At 42.8% G+C, this 24,787-nt stretch overlaps 1 protein-coding gene across 2 annotated transcripts in view; it reads left to right on the forward strand.

Moving 5' to 3' along the window:
• The window catches only part of HSPA14 (heat shock protein family A (Hsp70) member 14), a 38,233-nt gene that overhangs the window by 3,085 nt on the left and 10,361 nt on the right, over nucleotides 1-24,787 (forward strand). The window contains exons 4-13 of one of the 2 annotated variants that reach the window (XM_077264632.1): nucleotides 375-423; nucleotides 987-1,092; nucleotides 1,170-1,260; nucleotides 1,756-1,860; nucleotides 2,089-2,250; nucleotides 9,404-9,559; nucleotides 12,142-12,244; nucleotides 15,196-15,411; nucleotides 16,143-16,316; nucleotides 16,871-16,938. In XM_077264632.1, the coding sequence (XP_077120747.1) occupies nucleotides 375-423; nucleotides 987-1,092; nucleotides 1,170-1,260; nucleotides 1,756-1,860; nucleotides 2,089-2,250; nucleotides 9,404-9,559; nucleotides 12,142-12,244; nucleotides 15,196-15,411; nucleotides 16,143-16,316; nucleotides 16,871-16,938 (1,230 nt within the window). Of the gene's footprint in view, nucleotides 1-374; nucleotides 424-986; nucleotides 1,093-1,169; nucleotides 1,261-1,755; nucleotides 1,861-2,088; nucleotides 2,251-9,403; nucleotides 9,560-12,141; nucleotides 12,245-15,195; nucleotides 15,412-16,142; nucleotides 16,317-16,870; nucleotides 16,943-24,787 lie in introns of those variants that run through there. The other variant, XM_077264633.1, reaches the window with a different exon arrangement.

The following is a 24,787-nucleotide window of genomic DNA, read 5'->3' on the forward strand; positions in this document are numbered from 1 at the left end:
GGCATGTTGTCAGGAGTTTCTATTTAGGTAGCTGTACTATGAAGTAAATTGCTAATTTAGCTGTAACACTCACTGACATGAGAATATGTATTAAAAATGCCATTTTTTTCTGCTTATCTTATATATGCTACATAGGCTATAATGGGCAGTTAGCTATATATTTATGCACATAAGCACTTTAGTATGGGTTTTCCTCTTTTTTAGGCTACTCATTGGATATATTACCCATAAATTGGTATGACAATAGTTATGGAATAGGCTACTTGTGGCTTACCTTAATAATAATTGCCATAATGAAAAGGAATAGTTTTCTGGTTATATGAATGATCTGCTTTGTGTTGTATACCGTAACTGACATTTTAATACCACTCCAGCTCTGAAGACCCATACGCACAGAAACACATCTCTGAAAGCAAATGTTCAGTAAGTACATGGCTGTTATGGTTTCCAATACCATTAGGGCATACGTTTCCTGCATGCGTGGTGATTTACTTACTAATTTAACATTGATTATGAATTTAAAAATAAACTTTATATTAAACCGTAATTTCTTTCAAAATAAACAAGCTCTCATACATTCGGGCTGCAAAAAATATTATGTGGGGAGAAAATGGGCACAGAAACAGTAATTGGCTGCATCCTTAAGAGGTTACCAGGCACTGCGGAATAGGGGCACTTGTAAACACTTGTTGTCTAGATGACATTGCATCAAACTATATCCTGCTCACGGCATAAATTAATTTATTGCCCAGCCAGACGTGAAGCCCATGCATTGGATTGCAATAGCAAGAATACCTGCATTTTAGTGATCCGAGAGGCTCTCGACACTTGCAGCACCACTGATCAGAACCTCTGAAATGACATAGGAACAGTTCTATAAAATGATAGCTAAGCATTAAAGCTGGCCAATCCCTTTAGGTTACAGTTTCTGGTGTTTGCCACCTTTTAGATACATTGGCAGAAAAATATGTGTGTTATAATTACAGGTGGTTGAAAAAGGAGGGAAACTTCGATATGAAATCGACACAGGGGACATCGTGAAACTTGTGAGTCCAGAAGATGTTGCCAAACTGATCTTCAGTAAAATGAAAGGTGCCCATGATCCATTTTCACAGTTATGTCCCTTATCGTCTGTTTCACGCTGACCAAACTTTGGTGTTGCTCCTTAGAGACGGCCCAATCTGCTCTGGGATCTGATGTCAACGATGTGGTTATCACTGTACCGTTTGATTTTGGTGAAAATCAGAAAAAAGCTCTTGGGTAAGAAAGCGATCCATATTATGAACAGTATTACAAGATACTAATGCTTAGGCTGATACGCAGGGCTGTGCAGTTTTCCAGTAGTATTGAGATTTTGCATGAAGCCATAAAAAGACTGCAGCCATTGAGATCTGCTGCGGTTCTCCCCTGCGTCACGCTGCTGAATGTGAGTGCTGCCTTCCACATGGCTCCTGATTGTCCTCTACTCAGTACTTTAATGGTTGAAGCAGCAGTTTGTACTCCAGCACGCAGAGTTAGAAGGGAGGACAGCGGTGTCATACACACAAACATTACATGCACAAACACCCGTCTCCTTCACATCTATATCTGAGTGTACACTACTCCTTCGGTCACATACTTTGGAACAGTTGGAAGATATTAGTACTCCGAGGCAGCGGAGGCCACATAATAACACACATGCAACCTCAATATTGTGAACGATCAGCAGCAGTGTAAGGGTAATGCCATTTAATTACTATTTTATCTGTAATCCAGGGAAGCAGCCGCATCTGCTGGATTTAATATACTGCGTATGGTCCATGAACCATCTGCAGCCCTGTTGGCCTATGGAATTGGACAAGATTCACCCATGGGGAAAAGGTACAGTAGCTTGCTCTATATTACAGATTCCAGTTTAGTATTACTATGCTATTTAAGTGATAATGTTTATGTGCTGGTTACACGTGCTGCTTTTTATGCTTCGTGGTGGGCTTATATAGGCAGATCCTCTACAATTCGAGGTCCATGGTGTTACATGCCCCCCAGCTTTAGGTTGTAGAAGTGTGGCCGTAAGGTGCTCATCTGTCTGTGTGCTTTCCTTATTTATAGCAATGTTTTGGTATACAAACTGGGAGGTACATCCCTGTCTGTCACTATGATAGAAGTTAACAGCGGAATATACCGGGTCCTTGCCACAAAGACTTACGATACTATTGGAGGAGTGTGTTTTACAGAAGCCTTAGCTCAGTACCTTGCTTCTGAATTTCACAGGTAAGTTCTATTATTTTATGCTTTATTCTAAAGCTTTTCTTTCTTTTACTATCTTTTAGATGTCTTCCATCCCTATGTCTAAATACCTTCTGATTGGTGCAGATTCAGATAACTGCACACAAATATGATGCTTCATGTGATGCTCTGATTTAGCTATTCACCAGTATGGCATCTGGCATCTGGCAGGTCGCTTATCCCTCAGTGACCTGCTCTCTATTTTACATAATAAATATTATATAATATACAGGGTGGTCCAAAAGTAGGTGGACAGTATGTGTAATAGGGTTATGAAGGGGGAGATTCATCAAACATGGTGTAAAGTGAAACTGACTCAGTTGCCCTTAGCAGCCAATCAGATTCCACCTTTCTTTTTCAAGAGTCTGTGAAGAATGAAAAGAGGAATCTGAGTGGTTGCTAAGGGCAACTGAGTCAGTTTCACGTTACACCATGTTTGATAAATCTCCCCCTTCATAACCCTATTACACATACTGTCCACCTACTTTTGGCTCACCCTGTATATGAAAAACAAATTGCATGTGTAATGCACAGTTAATTTTATTTCATACTATAAATAAATTTATTTATAAAAATGTGTCTCGAAATGGCGCCTGCGCAGTAGCAGCCATTGGTTATCTGATAACTGCTACTGCGCAGGCGGCGCCATCTTGGAGGAGACACATTTATTTTTCTCTAGCAAGATGGCGCCGCCTGCACATTAGCAGTTATTAGATAACCAATAGCTGCTAATGCGCAGGCAAGACCGGCGCCATTTTGAGACACTTTTTTTTTTTTTTTTCTGAATTTATAGTATGAAATAAAAGAATTAACTGCACATTACACATGCGATCAGGCTGCAGCGCGGGTGTTATTTTTTTTTTCCAGAAAAAAAAAAATCCTATCGATCAATATTATTGTCTAAGGGTCACTTCCGTCTGTCTGTCCTTCTTTCTTTCTTTCACGGATATTCATTGGTCGCGGCCTCTGTCTGTCATGGAATCCAAGTCGCTGATTGGTCTCGCCAGCTGCCTGTCATGGCTGCCGCGACCAATCAACGACGGCCACAGTCCGATTAGTCCCTCCCTACTCCCCTGCAGTCAGTGCCCAGCGCCCGCTCCATACTCCCCGCAGTCACGGCTCACACAGGGTTAATGCCAGCAGTAACGGACCGCGTTATGCCGCGGGTAACTCACTCCGTTACCGCCGCTATTAACCCTGTGTGACCAAGTTTTTACTATAGATGCTGCCTATGCAGCCTCAATAGTAAAAACATCTAATGTTAAAAATAATAAAAAAAAATAACAAATCATTATATACTCACCTTCCGCCGCCTTTCCCGCTCCTCGCAACGCTCCGGTGACCAGTCCATGCAAGCGGCAGGTTCCGGTGCTAAGGATTGCATGCAACAAGGACCTGCCATGACATCACGGTCGTGACCGCGACGTCATCGCAGGCCCTGCGCGAGAAGGACCTGCCAGGACGTCACGGTCATGTGACCGCAACGTCATCACACCCTGGAACCGGAAGCTGCAGTGTCACAGCACACAGGCGACAGAACTGGTACCCTCGGAAGGTGAGTATATGTTTATTTTTTAACCTGTGACCTACGTGGCTGGGCAATACACTGTGTTCCAAATTATTATGCAAATTGGATTTAAGTGTGATAAAGATTTAATTGTTTTGTTTTTCAAATAAACTCGTGGATGGTATTGTGTCTCAGGGCTCAATGGATCACTGAAATCAATCTTAAACACATGGGATAATTAGTTTTCCAGGTGATTCTAATTAAAGGAAAACTACTTAAAAATGATGTTCCACATTATTAAGCAGGTCACAGTTTTCAAGTAACATTGGAAAGAAAAAGGATCTCTCTGCTGCTGAAAAGCATCAAATAGTGCAATGCCTTGGTGAAGGGATGAAAACATCAGAAATTTCCCGAAAACTTAAGCGTGATTATCGTACTATCAAGAGATTTGTGGCTGTATCTGAGCACAGATGTGTTTGTGCTGATAAAGGCATAATGAGGAAGATTTCTGCCAGGCAAGTTTATCGGATTAAGGCTATGTGCACACATCAGGATTTTGTCAGGATTTTTCATCAGGATTTGTAGCCAAAACCAGGAGTGGAACAATTAGAGGAAAAGTATAATAGAAACATATGCACCACTTCTGCATTTATCACCCACTCCTGGTTTTGGCTACAAAACCTGAGGAAAAATCCTGACAAAATCCTGACGTGTGCACATACCCTAAAAGAGCAGCTGCTAAAAAGCCATTACAAAGCAGCAAACAGATATTTGAAGCTGCTGGTTGCTTCTGGAGTCCCTCGAACCTCAAAGTGTAGGCTCCTTCAAAGGCTTGCTGTGGTGCATAAACCTACTATTCGGCCACCCTTAAACAGTGTTCACAAGCAGAAATGGTTGTATTGGGCCCAGACATACATGATGACTAATTTCCAAACATTCTTGTTTACTGATAAGCGTTGAGCAACCCTGGGTGGTCCAGATGGATGGAGTAGTGGATGGTTGGTGGATGGCCACCATGTCCCAACAAGGCTGCAACGTCAGCAAGGAGGTGGAGGAGTCATGTTTTGGGCCGGAATCACGGAGAAACAGCTGGTAGGGCCCTTTAAGGTTCCTGAAGGTGTGAAAATGACCTCTGCAAAGTATATAGAATTTCTGACTGACAACTTTCCTCCATGGTATAAAAAGCAGAAATGTGCCTTCAGGAGCAAAATCATCTTCATGCATGACAATGCACCATCTCATGCTGCAAAGAATACCTCTGAGTCATTGGCTGCTATGGGCATAAAAGCCACCATCTTCCCCTGACCTCAACCCTATAGAGAACCTTTGGAGTATCATCAAGCAAAAGATCTAAGGGTGGGAGGCAGTTCACATCAAAACAGCAGCTCTGGGAGGCTATTCTGACTTCATGCAAAGAAATACAAGCAGAAACACTCCAAAAACTTACAAGTTCAATGGATGCAAGAATTGTGAAGGTGATATCAAAGAAGGGGTCCTATGGTAACATGTAAGGCTACTTTCACACTAGCGTCGGGCTCGGCCCGTCGCAGTGCGTCGGGCCGAGGTTACCGACGATGGCGTTCTCTGTGCCGCGCAATGGGGGCAGCGGATGCATTTTTCCAGTGCATCCGCTGCCCCATTGTGAGGTGGGGGCAGAGTTCCGGCCGCGCATGCGCGGTCGGAAAAAGCAGACCGTCGGCAGCAAAAAACGTTATATGTAACGTTTTTTGCTCCCGGCGGACCGCCACAACATGGCGCAACCGTCTCACGACGGTTGCGACGTGTGTCAATGCGTCGCAAATGCATCGTTAATGTTAGTCAATGGGAAAAAAACGCATCCTGCAAGCACTTTTGCAGGATGCGTTTTTTTGCCAAAACGACGCATTGCGACGTATTGAAAAAAAACGCTAGTGTGAAAGTAGCCTAACTTGGCCTGTTAGGATGTTTTGGAGTTAAATAGCTTTTTGTTCAATGAATGTGACCTCCTTATGCTGCAAATTCCACAAATGAGCATTTTCAGTTCTTTAAAACATATATCAAATGTTTAGAAATTCTACTGTGCCTAATAATTTGGAACAGTGCATTTTGAGTTTTTATTCATTTTGGAGATTATACTGTTATCATTGGGAGGTTTCTTCAATAAAATTTGATGCATTCTCTAACGGGTGATGACTTTTATTAGACTGTCATTTGCACCAACCATTTAGGAAAATCAGAAAAATGTCATTTGCATAATAATTTGGAACATAGTGTATACTACGTAGCTGGGCAATATACTACGTGGCTCTGTGCTGTATACCACGTCACTGGGCAATATACTACGTAACTGGGCAATATACTACGTGGCTGGGCAATATACTATTTGGCTGGGCAATATACTATGTGGCTGGGCAATGTACTACGTGGACATGCATATTCTAGAATACCCGATGCGTTAGAATCGGGCCACCATCTAGTGTGTGTATATGTATGTGTATGTATGTATACAGGTCCTTCTCAAAAAATTAGCATATAGTGTAAAATTTCATTATTTACCATAATGTAATGATTACAATTAAACTTTCATATATTATAGATTCATTATCCACCAACTGAAATTTGTCAGGTCTTTTATTGTTTTAATACTGATGATTTTGGCCTACAACTCCTGATAACCCAAAAAACCTGTCTCAATAAATTAGCATATTTCACCCGTCCAATCAAATAAAAGTGTTTTTTAATAACAAACAAAAAAACCATCAAATAATAATGTTCAGTTATGCACTCAATACTTGGTCGGGAATCCTTTGGCAGAAATGACTGCTTCAATGCGGCGTGGCATGGAGGCAATCAGCCTGTGACACTGCTGAGATGTTATGGAGGCCCAGGATGCTTCAATAGCGGCCTTAAGCTCATCCAGAGTGTTGGGTCTTGCGTCTCTCAACTTTCTCTTCACAATATCCCACAGATTCTCTATGGGGTTCAGGTCAGGAGAGTTGGCAGGCCAATTGAGCACAGTAATACCATGGTCAGTAAACCATTTACCAGTGGTTTTGGCACTGTGAGCAGGTGCCAGGTCGTGCTGAAAAATGAAATCTTCATCTCCATAAATCATTTCAGCCGATGGAAGCATGAAGTGCTCCAAAATCTCCTGATAGCTAGCTGCATTGACCCTGCCCTTGATGAAACACAGTGGACCAACACCAGCAGCTGACATGGCACCCCACACCATCACTGACTGTGGGTACTTGACACTGGACTTCAGGCATTTTGGCATTTCCTTCTCCCCAGTCTTCCTCCAGACTCTGGCACCTTGATTTCCGAATGACATGCAAAATTTGCTTTCATCAGAAAAAAGTACTTGGGACCACTTAGCAACAGTCCAGTGCTGCTTCTCTGTAGCCCAGGTCAGGCGCTTCTGCCGCTGTTTATGGTTCAAAAGTGGCTTTACCTGGGGAATGCGGCACCTGTAGCCCATTTCCTGCACAAGTCCACTGCTTCCTCAGGTTCCCCAAGGTCTGGAATCGGTCCTTCTCCACAATCTTCCTCAGGGTCCGGTCACCTCTTCTCGTTGTACAGCGTTTTCTGCCACATTGTTTCCTTCCAACAGACTTACCATTGAGGTGCCTTGATACAGCACTCTGGGAACAGCCTATTTGTTGAGAAATTTCTTTCTGGGTCTTACCCTCTTGCTTGAGGGTGTCAATGATGGCCTTCTTGACATCTGTCAGGTCGCTAGTCTTACCCATGATGGGGGTTTTGAGTAATGAACCAGGCAGGGAGTTTTTAAAAGCCTCAGGTATCTTTAGCATGTGTTTAGAGTTAATTAGTTGATTCAGAAGATTAGGGTAATAGGTCATTTAGAGAACCTTTTCTTGATATGCTAATTTATTGAGACAGGTTTTTTGGGTTATCAGGAGTTGTATGCCAAAATCATCAGTATTAAAACAATAAAAGACCTGACAAATTTCAGTTGGTGGATAATGAATCTATAATATATGAAAGTTTAATTGTAATCATTACATTATGGTAAATAATGAAATTTTACACTATATGCTAATTTTTTGAGAAGGACCTGTATATACTGATGGATACGTAATCAGAGCACCAGATGAAGGCCTCCTCAAGGCACGAGTATATACTTAATTAAAAACTGGAAATACGAATGAAACAACCACAAGACGGATTTCATCAACCAAGGTATCACTGTAATCAGTACCACGTTGCCGACCTAACACTGTGTGTAGGTTACTGAGAACAATCCTACTGATAGGTTCCCATATTGTCTGATTTGAAGGCGCTGAGCCCATTTGCTGAAATTTAGCCCTGAAACTCAAAAGGAACCTCCAGCATGATTCTTTACTGTTTGCATCCAGCCCTTACACAACAGACTGCCTTTTGTTTCAGATAAATATTTCATATCTTTGACTCCTCGTTCAAGAGCACCTGATGTTATCTTTCTGAATCCTGCTTCCCATGTTTTCTTGTATAGTTGAGTCACTTGGCCTAATTTCCATGTCAAAGCTATGGGTTTTGGGCCACAATTCTTCGAAGAAGAGCTCTTTTGGCTAGACTTCCCCAGACATTTATTGGGTGTAGCTGGGTCCCCACTGGTTGTTGCCAGTTCTGTGCTGATGGCACTGCTGGACATCTTCTAATTTCAAAGGAAACTAAGCATGATGTCTTTAATCTACTGCACTAAGTTTCCTTGGCCAAACACTGCATCTACTGTGCTCAATGTTGCCCTGTTCTTGATGTCCTTTGTGCTGAGAAATACAGGCAAGATACATATCCATCATGTAATACTATCAGAGAGCCATCGTATTGTCTCTAAATATATTCTGCAGCAGTACAACCGTATACATATAGTCAATAGCATAAAGAATGATCTTCAGCAGAATTAAAAAAACAAGAACTCCTGAAACTGATGATCCCCTTAGACCCTGACCAACATGAATGAGTCTGTGTGGGATTACATGAAGTGACAGGAGTTGTTCAAGTCTAAATGCTCAGAAGAACTGGTGATTTCTCCAAGATATTTAGAATATCCTCTGTCCTGAGTTCCTACAAAAACTGTGTCTAAGTGTACCTTGAAGAATTGATGCTTTGATGCCGCTTTAAAGGCAAAGTATGGTTACACCAAATATTAATTTGAATTAGATTTCTGTTTTGTTAATTCATTTTGTATTTTAATTGATAAATTAAACTGTTAAGACTTGTATTCTTGAAAGAATTCTTACTTTGCAGCATTTTTTCCATACCTGCGTAAAACTTTGCCACAGTATTGTAAAATTTATAAACCCATATGGTAAACGCTGTAAAGAGAATAGTAATCGATAAGGCCTTGCCCAGCTCCAGTGATCATGGAGGTGATGATCTGTATACAGCTAACTTTATAGCGTGTAATGTACAGTAATGTCCTTTTAAATGGCTTATTGCAGTAAGAATTCATTTATTTTAAAAGTCAGGATGTAATCCTACAAGCAGAAATTATTAAAAGTACATGCCTGATATGTGTGAACCTAGACTAAAACTGCACTAAGACTTAATTTTGGTGAATTTTTTTCATTTACTAAATAAAGTATACAGGGAAGGTGAGTGGTAGGGAAGCTTTATAATAAAATGTTTTTTGTTTTGTTTTTTTCTGGTTAGGTCATACAAACAAGACATCAATGGAAATGCCCGAGCAATGATGAAACTAATGAACAGTGCTGATCTGGCCAAGCATTCTCTGTCCAATTTAGGAAGTGCCAATTGTTTTGTGGATTCATTGTATGATGGCATTGATTTTGAGTGCAATGTCTCTAGGTAATGTTTTTCATTCTTTTTCCTCCTGGGTTTTGCGCTATTGTTGGATGTGATTGTAGATTCTGTAGTCTATGGGTAGATATACGTTTATCGGAAAGACTGTTGTAGATTGAAATCTGCAATAAAATCTTAATCTATACATTGCAAAGGGTACAATCTATTGTAGAAATTTTGTAGAATAATTTGGCATGCTTCAGACTTAAAATATATATAATGCAGGTCAATATCAATACAATTATTCAGTGTGTGAATGAGTTATTAGACATCACATGTACTCTGAGGCCATGGGCAGACAGATAGATGTTCTGCATGTTATAAAGTATTAGCATATAATAGTAATATGTCATATTTGGTAGTTGATGATTAGTTATTACCGCATATACGCGAGTATAAGCTGACCCCCCCCTAATTTTGCAACAAAAAACTGGGAAAACTTATTGACTCGAGTATAAGCCCAGGGTGGAAAAAGCAGCAGCTACCGGTATATGTCAAAAATAAAAATAGATACCAATAAAAGTAAAATTAATTGAGACATCAGTAGGTTAAGTGTTTTTGAATATCCATATTGAATCAGGAGCCCCATATAATGCTCCATGCAGTTCTTTATGGCCCCATAGATGCCCCATATAATGCTCCATGCAGTTATGGCCCCATATAATGCTCCATACAGTTATGGCCCCATATAATGCTCCATGCAGTTATGGCCCCATATAATGCTCCATACAGTTATGGCCCCATATAATGCTCCATGCAGTTATGGCCCCATATAATGCTCCATGCAGTTATGGCCCCATATAATGCTCCATGCAGTTATGGCCCCATATAATGCTCCATGCAGTTATGGCCCCATATAATGCTCCATGCAGTTATGGCCCCATATAATGCTCCATGCAGTTATGGCCCCATATAATGCTCCATGCAGTTATGGCCCCATATAATGCTCCATACAGTTATGGCCCCATATAATGCTCCATGCAGTTATGGCCCCATATAATGCTCCATGCAGTTATGGCCCCATATAATGCCCCATATAATGCTCCATGCAGTTATGGCCCCATATAATGCTCCATGCAGTTATGGCCCCATATAATGCTCCATGCAGTTATGGCCCCATATAATGCTCCATGCAGTTATGGCCCCATATAATGCTCCAGCCAGTTATGGCCCCATATAATGCTCCAGCCAGTTATGGCCCCATATAATGCTCCAGCCAGTTATGGCCCCATATAATGCTCCAGCCAGTTATGGCCCCATATAATGCTCCAGCCAGTTATGGCCCCATATAATGCTCCAGCCAGTTATGGCCCCATATAATGCTCCAGCCAGTTATGGCCCCATATAATGCTCCATGCAGTTATGGCCCCATATAATGCTCCATGCAGTTATGGCCCCATATAATGCTCCATGCAGTTATGGCCCCATATAATGCTCCATGCAGTTATGGCCCCATATAATGCTCCATACAGTTATTGCCCCATAGATGCCCCATATAATGCTCCAGCCAGTTATGGCCCCATATAATGCTCCAGCCAGTTATGGCCCCATATAATGCTCCATGCAGTTATGGCCCCATATAATGCTCCATGCAGTTATTGCCCCATATAATGCTCCATACAGTTATGGCCCCATACATGCCCCATATAATGCTCCATACAGTTATGGCCCCATATAATGCTCCATGCAGTTATGGCCCCATATAATGCTCCATGCAGTTATGGCCCCATATAATGCTCCATGCAGTTATGGCCCCATATAATGCTCCATACAGTTATGGCCCCATAGATGCCCCATATAATGCTCCATACAGTTATGGCCCCATATAATGCTCCATGCAGTTCTTTATGGCCCCATAGACGCTCCATATAGCATTGTGCCTCATATAATGCTGCTGCTGCAATAAAAAAAAACAAAATCACATACTCACCTCTCGTCGCTGCCCGCTGCTCCTCAGCGTCCCGTCTCTCCGCACTGACTGTTCAGGCAGAGGGCGGCGTGCACACTAATGTCATCGCGCCCTCTGACCTGCAGAGTCACTGCAAGAGGACGGGAAGACTGAGCGGCGCCCGGCGAATGGAATGCGGACAGGTGAATATGAAATACTCACCTTTGTCCCGGCGCTCCTGACGCTGTCCCTGCCTGTCCCATGGTACCGCAGCTTATTCCTGTAATGAGCGGTCACTGGTACCGCTCATTACAGTAATGAATATGCGGCTCCGCCCCTATGGGAGTAGAGTCCATATTCATTACTTTAATGAGCGGTACCACGTGACCGCTGAATAGAGGAAGAGCTGCAGCAAGGGAGACCATGGGACAGGCTGGGACAGCGTTAGGAGCGCCGGGAGCAGGTGAGTATGCGACACTGCTCTCTCCCCCTCACCCGCCGACCCCACTGCCGACCATGACTCGAGTATAAGCCGAGAGGGGCACTTTCAGCCCAAAAATTTGGGCTGAAAATCTTGGCTTATGCTCGAGTATATACAGTAGTTATTTTAGTTTTAATTGTTTTGTCTTTAAAACTGGTTACTCCTCTTACCCCCTCCCCTTTTTTGTTTTTCCATTTATGCGACTGATTTTTCTTGCAGGGCTCGATTTGAGCTCATCTGTTCATCTCTGTTTAATCAGTGTATTGATCCAATAAAAGTCCTACTGGATAAGGTTGGTGTCAAGGCGACAGATGTGAATCAGGTATGCATTTTGTCAGTATTATGTAATGTCTCATTATTTTAAATAAACGACCTTGCCGGCACATTATTCTTTGCTTCCTAAAGACGTGTGGTTTCTTTGCCAGCTTTACCGTAGAATTTATGTGGCCCTGTTGTCGTTTCTCAGTGTTAGAGATGGTATAAATCCTATTCAATTGGCCATACCAGCGGTTTGTGGCCACTGCACAGGAGCGAGAGTGCTGCCTAATACCTGCAGTTTTCTGCCTCCTATATATTTATTATTTTTATTTCTTTGCTTTATTCATATTCTTCGGCATTTCACACACCTTATCACTGTCTATACTGGTGCTCACAATCTAAAATCCCTATAAGTATGAAGAAACGAGAGCTCCTGGAGGAAATCCATGTAAACACCAGGGGAACGTATACACTTCTTGCATCATATACATTAGACTGACGTCAGTCAATATCATCTGGTTTGGTTGACAGTCTATTGTGTATGGAGGCCCCGGCTCTCCCCCCAATACACGATGCCATGGTAGATAATGATCTGGCATGTCTGATCTTGGTAGGCCGATCCTTTTGTTCTCGGTAAACCACCGTCTGAGAAGTCTGGCAGTGGCTCTCTCGAAGAGACTACAGTTGTACTCCGCAGATTGAGTGCTTCTGTGTATGGGAGAGTGTGGCGCCAGAGCTGCCGGCTGAACCATTGTACAGCTCACATTCAACATGTTAGCAAAGACAATTTCAGTCTATATCTTATGTGTCTTGCCTAATTGACAGGTGATAAAAGTGAAAAAATGTCTGGCACAATTTTGAATATCAGTTCTCTACTTTTTTTTTTTTTTTTTTTTTTTTTTTTTTAAACCACCACTCAGTCATTTTTTTAAAATTATTATTATTATTATTATTATTATTACACTTCTGCAGTGGTGCTTTAAATGTAAAACACCTTCTGACATTTTCATCTATTTTCACCGCCGCTCCGGTCAGTCGCCGGCAAAAACTGACCTGCCTGCAGCTCCAGTGTTTGGAGTTGCACAGACGTCATTTTTCAATAAAATGTGATGTAGAAATACTTGCCACTCATATAGGTGTGTTTAAGAACCTATTTATTGGATGAAGAAATTTCTGAAAAATGAGACATTTCGGTCAATTCCTGACCCTTCACCAGTCATCTGGATTGAGGAGATCTGTGTGGCAGCGCGCTGTGTGAGGGTTTGCAGTGTCCACTGCTAAGACAGGCAGTGCTTCCAGATGACTGATGAAGGTCAAGTTTTGACCGAAACGTTTTTTTTTTTTTTTTTTTTTTTTCTGGAACTTCTTCATCCAATAAATAAGTTCTTAAGCACACCTATACGAGTGCCAAGTATTTCTAGATCACAGCTGATGGATTTGGTTATCCTACTTGTGCACCACCAGAATTCCAGAAGTGCCGTGTTTTCCTAATTAATTTTTCAATAAAAGTCTGAGAGCCTCGTTCTGGCTCTCATAGACTTGTATTGAGAGCTTGTGACGTAGCTTCTGACTTCCAGACACCGAAAACCGGTGAAGGGGGAGGGGGTGAGTGTGTGACCAGAGACTTAAATTTAACCCCTTTCCGACATCGGGGGTAAAATTACACCGATGCCGGTCTTCCTTTTGATGTGGGCTCCAGTACTGAGCCCACATCTTTTCCGGCACATGTCAGCTTCCAGCAGACCTCTAAGGTTGTCACTGCCTGACTGATATGAGCGCCTCTCAGTGGTTGGTGCTCATAGCAAGAGAGGAATTGAAACGTAAAAAATGTTTTTAAAAATGTTTAAAAAATATATAAAAGTTCAAATCGCCCCCCTTTTGCCTCATTTAAAAGAAAACAATAAAAAAAATATATCAAACCTACATATCTTTGGTATCGCCGGGTTCAGAATTGCCCCATCTAGCAATATAAAAAAAAAAAAAAAAGAATTAACCCGAAAATGTGAAAAAAAAAAAAAAGTCAAAACGCTAGAATTGCCTTTTTTTGGTCGCTGCAACATTGCATTAAAATGCAATAACGAGCGATCAAAAGATCATATCTGCACCAAAATGATACCATTAAAAACATCAGCTCGGCGCTCAAAAAGTAAGCCCACACCCAACCAGAGATCATGAAAAATGGAGATGCTTCGGGTATCAGAAAATTGCTTTTTTTTTTTTCTTTTTTATACAAACTTTGGAATTTTTTTTTCACCACTTGGATAAAAATGAACCTAGACATGTTTGGTGTCTATGAACTCGTAATGACCTGGAGAATCATAACGGCAGGTCTGATTTAGCATTTAGTGAACCTAGCAAAAAAGCCAAACAAAAAATAATTGTGGAATTGCACTTTTTTTGCAATTTCACCGCACTTGGAATCTTTTTTCCTGTTTTCCAGTACACGATATGTTAAAACCAATGGTGTCGTTCAAAAGTACAACTCTTCTGGCAAAAAAAAGCCCTCACACGGCCATTTTGGCCGAAATATAAAAAGGTTATGGCTCTGGGAAGAAGTGGAGCAAAACAAATGAAAATGCAAAACCAAAAATACCTCTGGTTGTTAAGGGGTTAAAGCGCCACTTCAGCACTGAAGAAACAAACGATGGAGTGGTGCTTTAATGTAAAATGTAAAAATGTATGCTTTTTTTCTTCTGTAGTTTGCATAATATTTGACAGTCCTTGTCCTGGCACTTTGAAATAAATGTGCTTTTTATTTATTCATAAAAAAAACTACTTAACACCAAATAGATAAATTGTAGATAAGGTAGGTCATCAGTATGAGGTGAGAGGGTGTCCAACACCTGGTGCACCCATTGATGGACTGTTAGTTGCTTTGCCAGCAGCCAGATGTGTACACTTTATATACAATTGCATAGTGCAATGCGTAGCAAAATGAATATGCATTGTATGTTTTGATATTTTGTAGGCATTCTTTGCTGTTTTCTAATTGCTAAAATTTCCTTGGCATCGTAGGTGGTTTTATGTGGTGGGTCAGCTCGCATGCCCAAACTGCAGCAATTGATACGTGATTTATTCCATGACGTGGAATTGCTCAATAGCATACCACCAGATGAGGTGATTCCTATAGGAGCTGCTATAGAAGCTGGAATTCTACTGGGCAAAGAAAATCTATCCATGGAATTAGACACCATTACTATTGAGTGCTCTGCCAGTGACATAATGGTTAAGGTTTGTATTCCAGGCAATGGCGAAATTAAAATAAAAGCATGCATGGGGTGTATAATAAGATACATGGGAAAGAAACTTGTGATCAAGTATGACCATGCACAGAGAAATTCTCTAACGCAGCTTTGTCCTAGTTGTAGGATACACATTGTATGTCTGTTTTTATTGGTTTGTAGTCTGCTTAGATCTTCTTGAGTTTCAGCTGTGCGTTCACAACATAAGAGCTTTGCTACAGTAGTTATGTAACAAAGCAAAATTGCCAGAATATCATAAATATATTGAGAAGACTTAGAGCTAATCAAGGCTTGCTTTATTATACCGTGTATGTCACATGTCAGTTGGGGGATTATGGAGTAGACGCCAGCCTTATTATACAGCGGACACCGCCCTGCAACTTCCAGGATTGGAGTTTACACCTCAGACCCTGCGATGAATAGTGGCCACGGCAGTGAAGTAGTGAAACAGATGGATTGCCCAAAATACTGAAAGCAGCCTACCCCTGGCTTGCTAACTTAGGACTCTTAGCCCTGCAATACATTATAGAGTCAATTAAATGGTGCCATGAAAGAATAGAACTTGTCCTGCCTAAAACCAGCTTTCATATGGCTGTGATGATGGAAAAATACAGTTATGAATCTTGTAAAGCTTGGTTGAGAAAAAAAATGGCGGCAGGGGTCAATGGCCAAATGTTCCTACTTTAGTATTTACTATCTTTTCCACTTGTATCGTCACAGGAGGCTGATGAGTCAGGCGCTGAAAAGTTCTCGATTTTATTGCCGTCAGGTACACCGCTTCCTGCCCGTAGACAGCACTCCTTACAAGCGCCTGGTAACTTTACCTCTGTTTGCTTGGAACTGTACGAGTCAGTTCGAAAGTCAAGCACACCAGAAAACTTAAAATTTGCACAAGTAAGATATTAATTCTCATTTACTTATTTATTATTTACATATAAATACATACAATGTCCTAATATATTTCTAGTTTCTCTTTCTGTCCCTCCTCCGTCTCTCTGTCCCTCCTCCGTCTCTCTGTCCCTCCTCTGTCTCTCTGTCCCTCCTCCGTCTCTGTCCCTCCTCCGTCTCTCTGTCCCTCCTCCGTCTCTCTGTCCCTCCTCCGTCTCTCTGTCCCTCCTCCGTCTCTGTCCCTCCTCCGTCTCTCTGTCCCTCCTCCGTCTCTCTCTGTCCCTCCTCCGTCTCTCTCTGTCCCTCCTCCGTCTCTCTGTCCCTCCTCCGTCTCTCTCTGTCCCTCCTCCGTCTCTCTCTGTCCCTCCTCCGTCTCTCTCTGTCCCTCCTCCGTCTCTCTGTCCCTCCTCCGTCTCTCTCTGTCCCTCCTCCGTCTCTCTCTGTCCCTCCTCCGTCTCTCTCTGTCCCTCCTCCGTCTCGCTCTGTCCCTCCTCCGTCTCTCTCTGTCCCTCACTAATTCTAACATGAATAGCTAGATAACTTGACATTTGTTTTCACAGATTGTACTTAAAGATCTACAGAAGAAAGATGGTGTTCATGACATAGTAACTGTACTTACAATGAAGAGGTAAAATGATTTGTTAATTGACTCAACTTCCCTATACACTTTATAATGAAGTTACTTATCCAATAAATGCAGCATGTATGAGGTTATAAGTAGACTTGCATTTCATATGAAAAAGGAGTATGAAACTACATCAGATCATGCAAAGTTTGTATACAAGATATAGCGTCTTATCACTGAACCAAGCAAAAATGTACTTTTTTTTTTTTAATAAGGCTGTGGGCTCCAGCTATAAGGCTAGGAAGACCATCTGCTAAATTTCTTTTTTTTATATTTAATGCTTTGGAGCAAGTGAAGACATGCCCTATAAGAATCACTTTTGTCTACAATTGAAAGACTGCTTGCCTAAAGACACAGGGCATAAAGCCAGTTTTTTTTTTTCGTAAGAGAGACCCTCACACTATCAGTATTTGGTCAGTATTTTACATCAGGACTTGTAAGCCAAAACCAGGAGTGGATGATAGAAACACGTCACCACTAGGGTTGAGCGAAACGGATCGGACATTTTCAAAAATCGCCGACTTTCGGCAAAGTCGGGATTTGTGAAACCCGATCCCAGTGTGGGATCGGCCATGCTGTCGGCGATCTTCGCGCCAAAGTCGCGTTTCGTATGACGCTTTCAGCGCCATTTCTCAGCCAATGAAGGTGGACGCAGAGTGTGGGCAACGTGATGACATAGGTCCTGGTCCCCACCATCTTAGAGAAGGGCATGACCGTAGTTGGCTTGCTTTCTGCGTCATCACAGGGGCTATAAAGGGGCGTGCACGCCGACCCCCATCTTACTTCTGCCGATCTGAGCATAGGGAGAGGTTGCTGCAGCTTCGTCAGAAGAAGAAATATACTTAGGGAGGGAAGATTAACCCCCAAACCGCTTGTGCTGTAGCGATTTCCACTGTCCAACACCACCTTTTCTTTGCAGGGACAGTGGAGGCTAGATTTCTGTGCATCAGCTCTGTAGCTTATAAGGCTCCCTGATAGCTGCATTGCTGTTTGTACGCCGCTGTGCAACTGCTTTTTTAAAAGCAAAAGTCCTGTTGCTCCTTTCTGCACAGTTCTATTGTTTATTTGTCCACACTTTTGTGTGCAGCAGTCCTTTTTATTGCTGGCTGCCATACTTGTCCTGAGATCATTGTACGGAGATTGTTATTGTAGTACAGTCCCTTTTTTTTTATATATGTACAGTGGGGCAAAAAATTATTTAGTCATTCACCAATAGTGCAAGTTCCACCACTTAAAAAGATGAGAGAGGCGTCTGTAATTTACATCATAGGTAGACCTCAACTATGGGAGACAAACTGAGAAAAAAAAATCCAGAAAATCACATTGTCTGTTTTTTTATCATTTTATTTGCATATTATGGTGGAAAATAAGTATTTGGTCAGAAACAAAATTTCATCTCAATACTTTGTAATATATCCTTTGTTGGCAATGACAGAGGTCAAACGTTTTCTGTAAGTCTTCACAAGGTTGCCACACACTGTTGTTGGTATGTTGGCCCATTCCTCCATGCAGATCTCCTCTAGAGCAGTGATGTTTTTGGCTTTTCGCTTGGCAACACGGACTTTCAACTCCCTCCAAAGGTTTTCTATAGGGTTGAGATCTGGAGACTGGCTAGGCCACTCCAGGACCTTGAAATGCTTCTTACGAAGCCACTCCTTCGTTGCCCTGGCGGTGTGCTTTGGATCATTGTCATGTTGAAAGACCCAGCCACGTTTCATCTTCAATGCCCTTGCTGATGGAAGGAGGTTTGCACTCAAAATCTCACGATACATGGCCCCATTCATTCTTTCATGTACCCGGATCAGTCGTCCTGGCCCCTTTGCAGAGAAACAGCCCCAAAGCATGATGTTTCCACCACCATGCTTTACAGTAGGTATGGTGTTTGATGGATGCAACTCATTATTCTTTTTCCTCCAAACACGACAAGTTGTGTTTCTACCAAACAGTTCCAGTTTGGTTTCATCAGACCATAGGACATTCTCCCAAAACTCCTCTGGATCATCCAAATGCTCTCTAGCAAACTTCAGACGGGCCCGGACATGTACTGGCTTAAGCAGTGGGACACGTCTGGCACTGCAGGATCTGAGTCCATGGTGGCGTAGTGTGTTACTTATGGTAGGCCTTGTTACATTGGTCCCAGCTCTCTGCAGTTCATTCACTAGGTCCCCCCGCGTGGTTCTGGGATTTTTGCTCACCGTTCTTGTGATCATTCTGACCCCACGGGGTGGGATTTTGCGTGGAGCCCCAGATCGAGGGAGATTATCAGTGGTCTTGAATGTCTTCCATTTTCTAATTATTGCTCCCACTGTTGATTTCTTCACTCCAAGCTGGTTGGCTATTGCAGATTCAGTCTTCCCAGCCTGGTGCAGGGCTACAATTTTGTTTCTGGTGTCCTTTGACAGCTCTTTGGTCTTCACCATAGTGGAGTTTGGAGTCAGACTAATTGAGGGTGTGCACAGGTGTCTTTTTATACTGATAACAAGTTTAAACAGGTGCCATTACTACAGGTAATGAGTGGAGGAAAGAGGAGACTCTTAAAGAAGAAGTTACAGGTCTGTGAGAGCCAGAAATCTTGATTGTTTGTTTCTGACCAAATACTTATTTTCCACCATAATATGCAAATAAAATGATAAAAAAACAATGTGATTTTCTGGATTTTTTTTTGTTTGTCTCCCATAGTTGAGGTCTACCTATGATGTAAATTACAGACGCCTCTCATCTTTTTTTTTTTCAACAATAAGTTTTTATTGAAACATTTTCAAGTTTACAAATGATTCAATAACTCAGGTATCATTACAAACTGTAAATCAACGTGTGCATAAAAGGCGTGTAAGCAAATAACACGTAGTTCTTCAATCAAACAACTACAAGGGGTAGGGGGGAGATGGAGTAAGGCACAAGTGGGGGAAAAGAAAAAAAAGGGAGAGGGGAGGGGGGGGGGGAAGCCCGAGGGTGAGATTGCGTTGTGTACAGTAATTATGAAGAGTTATTCTGAATCAGACAGTTCAGGGTTGGTTAGGTAAAGTACAGGTACCGCAAGGGGAGTGTGATTGGTATATTCCGCCCAGGGGAGCCATATTCTTTCAAATTTACCAACTTTGTCCATGAGAATGGCCGACAGTTTCTCATTAATCATATACCAAGAGAGGCGAGACTTAACTGCGGAAAAATCTATAGTTGATTTTTTCCAGGCCAAAGCTATTGTTTGCTTGGTTGCTAGAAATATAAATGATATAAGAGCCTGGGTGTGTTTGGGAGTGTTGGGGATGCGTTTATTGAGCAGGGCCTCCCAGGGGTTCTTTCTGAGGTTTATATTTGTGACCGAGAAAACTAAATGGTAAACTCTGATCCACAGTCTCCTGACCGTCGGGCATAGCCACCAGGTATGGAACATATCTCCAGTAGAGTTGCATCCTCTGAAGCAGTTTGAGGGGTAGTTGGCCACTGCCTTAGCTACTCTTGCTGGGGTCAGGTACCAACGGGTTAATACTTTATAATTAGTTTCTAACATAAGGGTATTTAGGATTCCTCCAGTTGAGGAGGACCAAATTTGGGACCATTCGGAATCAGTCAGGGTAGATCCAATATCGGACTCCCATCGAGATGTATATTTTAGACAATTTCTATGTGAGGGGGAGTTGATTTGCGAATAGAGGAGAGATATAGTGCCTGTGGCGTGTGGGTTTTGACGGCATCTTTGTTCAAATGAAGTGAAAGAGTATGGGGGATCAGAATTCTTCAGTAAAGAGCTGATAAAGTTCTTGAGTTGTAAATATCGAAATACCTCTCCGGGGGGGAAACCATATTTCTCTCTAAGGGCTGGGAATGGGATAATCCCATCTACATTAAAGAGGTGGTGGACTTTAGTTATCCCCGCTTCAACCCACTTACAGAAGTATCTTAGGGGACCCATTCCTGGGGGAAATAGAACATTACCCCAAATTGGGGCGAGAGGCAAAAAGGGTGAGATTAGTTGTGAGGAGTACTTGTGGGAGTCCCAGATTGCAAGGGAATGCTTTATTATGGGGTTTGAAATATGTTTACGTTGGGTTGGGAGAATCCATAGTATTGTGTCTAGAGTGTCGGGTTGTAGTTCTGCGGGTTCTAGAGAAGGCCATAATGGGGGTTCAGTGTAGGCATGATATAGGGTCAGTTGGCCTAGTTGAGCTGCGCGGTAGTATTTGGAAAGGTTGGGAACTCCCAAACCTCCTTTTAGGCGATGTCGGTAGAGAGTAGCTTTGTTAACCCTGGGGAGGCCTCCCCTCCAAACAAAGGCATCTATTGTTCTTTGGGCCATTTTAAGGAAGTGCGATGGGATAGGGATTGGTAAGACTCGAAATAGGTAAAGTAGCTTGGGGAGGATAGACATTTTCAGGGCTCGCACACGGCCTAACCATGAAAGATGCAATTTCTCCCAAGACTGAAGCAAAAGGCGAAGTTTACGAAACATGGGGGGATAGTTGGCGGTGTAGAGAGAGTCTAGGTTAGCCGTCAGTTTCACTCCCAAATAGTCCAAGTGTTTAGTAACCCACTGGAAAGGAAAGTCGTTTTGGAGGTTTGTTATAGTTGATTGTGGGAGGGATATATTCATGGCGTAGGATTTGGTGGTGTTTATTTGTAGGCCGGATAATGCTCCGAAGTTTTGTAAGGCTTGGAGAAGGGCTGATAAAGACTTCTGGGGGGACGATAAAAGGAGCAGGATGTCTGCAAACATGAGTAGCTTGTGTGGGACTGCCGCCACCTCCACCCCTTGTATGTTAGAGTTGAGGCGTAATTGGATGGCTAGTGGTTCGAGCGCCAGGAGAAACAGCAGGGGTGAGAGTGGGCAACCCTGTCGGGTGCCTCTGCTAATTGGAAAAAGCGTAGAGGAAAAGCCACTATAACGCACATAGGCGGAAGGGGAACTATAGAGTGCATGAATCCAGGAGAGGAAATTGTCGGGAAACCCCCATCTCTGCAGCACCGCAAACAGATAGGGCCACGATACAGAGTCGAAGGCTTTTTTAATGTCTAATGACAGTAGCATACTTGATATATTACGGTGCTTACAGAGATGTAGTAGGTGGGAAATCCTCCGTATGTTGTCAGAGGCTTGTCGACGTGGAACAAAGCCTACTTGGTCTTTATGGATTAATGCTCCTAAGCCTGAGTTCAATCTTTGGGACAGGATTTTGGCCAATATTTTAAGGTCAATATTAACTAGAGATATCGGCCTATAATTGGACCAGAGTAAGTGATCTGTGTTGGGCTTAGGTATCATAGAGATTGCAGCCATTAATGAGGCCGCACCTGGTTTGTTTCCGTCTCTCAGGGAATTAAAATAATTGACGAGGTGGGGGATCAATAGCGGGGCGTATTTCTTATAATAAAGGGCCGTGAACCCGTCGGGGCCTGGTTTTTTGTTAGTTTTCAGATTTTTAATGGCTATCTCAATTTCGCTAGGTGTTATAGCTTGATCAAGGAGTTAGATCATATCGGGGCTAAGGGCTGGAAGGGGAACCGAGTCTAAAAAGTTCTTCAGGGTGTCTGTGTCTGTGGCAGCTGGGGCACTATATAACTGTCTTAGTTTCTGTTGAAATAAACAGACAATTTGCTGTGGGTTGGTTGTGACACCTGTGGAGGTGCGGAGGCGTATGGGGGGTCTAGGTAAGGGTTGGCATTTCAAACGACGAGCGAGGTTAGAATTGTTTTTATTGTTAAGGGCATAGAAGTGTTGTTGTGACCAGCGTATAGCTCGGTCAGCCTTCTCGGAGAGGTGTAGATCTAGTTCCGTCCGTGCATGAAGAAGATCCCGATACGTAGCAGGTTGGGGTGCAGTTTTCATCTGTGACTCCAAGGTTGACACCCTGCTCTCCAAATCCGCTATCTTCGCGTTTCTATCTCTTTTTTTTTTACGAGAGGCCTCTTGGATACAGAAGCCTCTGAGTACTGCTTTGTGTGCCTCCCATAGGGAAACTGGTGAAGAAGCTGATTGCTTGTTCAGAGAGAAATATTCGCCAATGTGATTTTTCAGTTTTTGGGCAATGTCAGGATAGGAGAGCAGTGAGTCGTTTAGGGTCCAGTTGAACGAGCGGGGCCACGGGTGGAGTGTTGAGCAGATGACCAGGTATGGGGAATGGTCTGACCAGGGGGTAGATTGGATTGAGATGCTTGATATGTTGTGAATAAAGGAAGGATGGACTAAGACATGATCAATTCTGGTATATACTAGGTGGCGTGCGGAGAAAAAGGTATAATCTCTTTCGGTAGGGTGAAGTTCCCTCCATAAGTCTATCCAATGATATTGGGAGAGAAGTTTGTTGAGAGCAGTCGAGTCAGCCGAAGGGTATGGGGGCGGAGTAGGAGAATGGGGGCTTGAGGATTTGTCTAGATTAGCTTTAAGTATGCAATTGGAGTCTCCACATAGAATTGTGGTGCCCTGTGCGTGTTCTGAAATTAATTCTAGTAGTTGAGAGAAAAAGGCAGCTTGATGGGTATTGGGAGCATAGTAGGAGACAAAGGTCACCAATTCATCCATTATAGTGCCCGTCACCATAATATAGCGGCCTTCCTTATCAACTACTGAAGACTTAAAAACAAACGGGACAGTTTTTTCTTGAAACAGATAGCCACACCTTTGGTTTTGTTTGGGGCATTAGCGGAATAAAAGAGTGCGTAAGAGGCGGACAAGAATCTAGGACAGGATTTAGTTGAAAAATGCGTCTCCTGGAGACATACTACATCTGCCTGCTGAGATCTGTAATAGCGGAACGCCTTGGTGCGTTTATGTGGGGAGTTGAGTCCCCTCACGTTGTGCGATAAGATTGTGAGTGGCATTGTGGGAGATTGGGAGGTAGGCTTGTAGTAATTATTACTTGCGGTATATCAATGGGGATGGAGAGCGTCTTACAGAATGGACTTGACGAGCAGTGTAAGCTCGGGCAGGTAGTTGGGTTAGGGGATGGGATAGATTGGATAGTGCCTTCAGTATAAGTGGGGTGAAAAAGCTTGTTAAGGGAAAAGGAGGAACTGTAATGTTGGCTAAGCACTATGTGCTGAGCGGCAGTGTGTGAGGACACTGTAGGGTCGTTGGGGTCTGCTAGGGGCAGCGCGTGAAAAAAAAAAAAATATATGTCGTCGTAACGGGGTACTGGAGTAGATAGGTGATAACGACAGGCTGGGGGTCTGATTCAGCTATCCTGGGGATATTCAATGATGGCCTATCTTGTCAACTTGTTATAGCTGCTAGTAAACGGGGGGCATAGATCTAATAACAAAACATAACAACTATGCCTAAGAATGTAACTAGCTAAGGCCAGGGTGTAATTTTAATACAGTTAACATTATAGCAAGATGGGATATGTGAAACCTGTCACTAGAGTGTAACCGTTAACAGAGAAAAAGAAGAAGAAACAACACTGTATTAACTAGTGGATTGAGCATATTCACTTGTCTGTGGTGAAGAACAGGTCCAGCGATGAGTTCAATCCAGTCCAATGTCCCAGCTGTGATGAGGAACCAATAGTTTCCGGCAGGGGAGTGTTGAAGTTGCGCAGTTCGGGAGCGTCTATAGAGATAAACTAAGGAAACACATATAACCAAATTATCTTAGAACTGTGGAGAATCTGACAGGATAGTCAGTAGGGCATCAGGGGCCCAGAATAGGGCCAGCGGATGTTAAGCTTGTCACGGGGGGTCAGGCGGAGCTCGCGGACGGGACTGGCGGCTCTCAGGCCGAGGCCGAGAAAGGGCAGTCGGAGAATTTGAAACGGAATCCATGAGCTGTAATTTGGCCAAGCAACGGCTCGCTCCTTCGGGGGAGAGAACAGTGTGGATCATGTCGCGATGAGAGAATATCAATTTAAAGGGGAAT

The sequence above is a fragment of the Ranitomeya variabilis genome, chromosome 5, assembly GCF_051348905.1.
Source record: "Ranitomeya variabilis isolate aRanVar5 chromosome 5, aRanVar5.hap1, whole genome shotgun sequence".
NCBI classification, from domain to species: Eukaryota; Metazoa; Chordata; class Amphibia; order Anura; family Dendrobatidae; genus Ranitomeya; species Ranitomeya variabilis.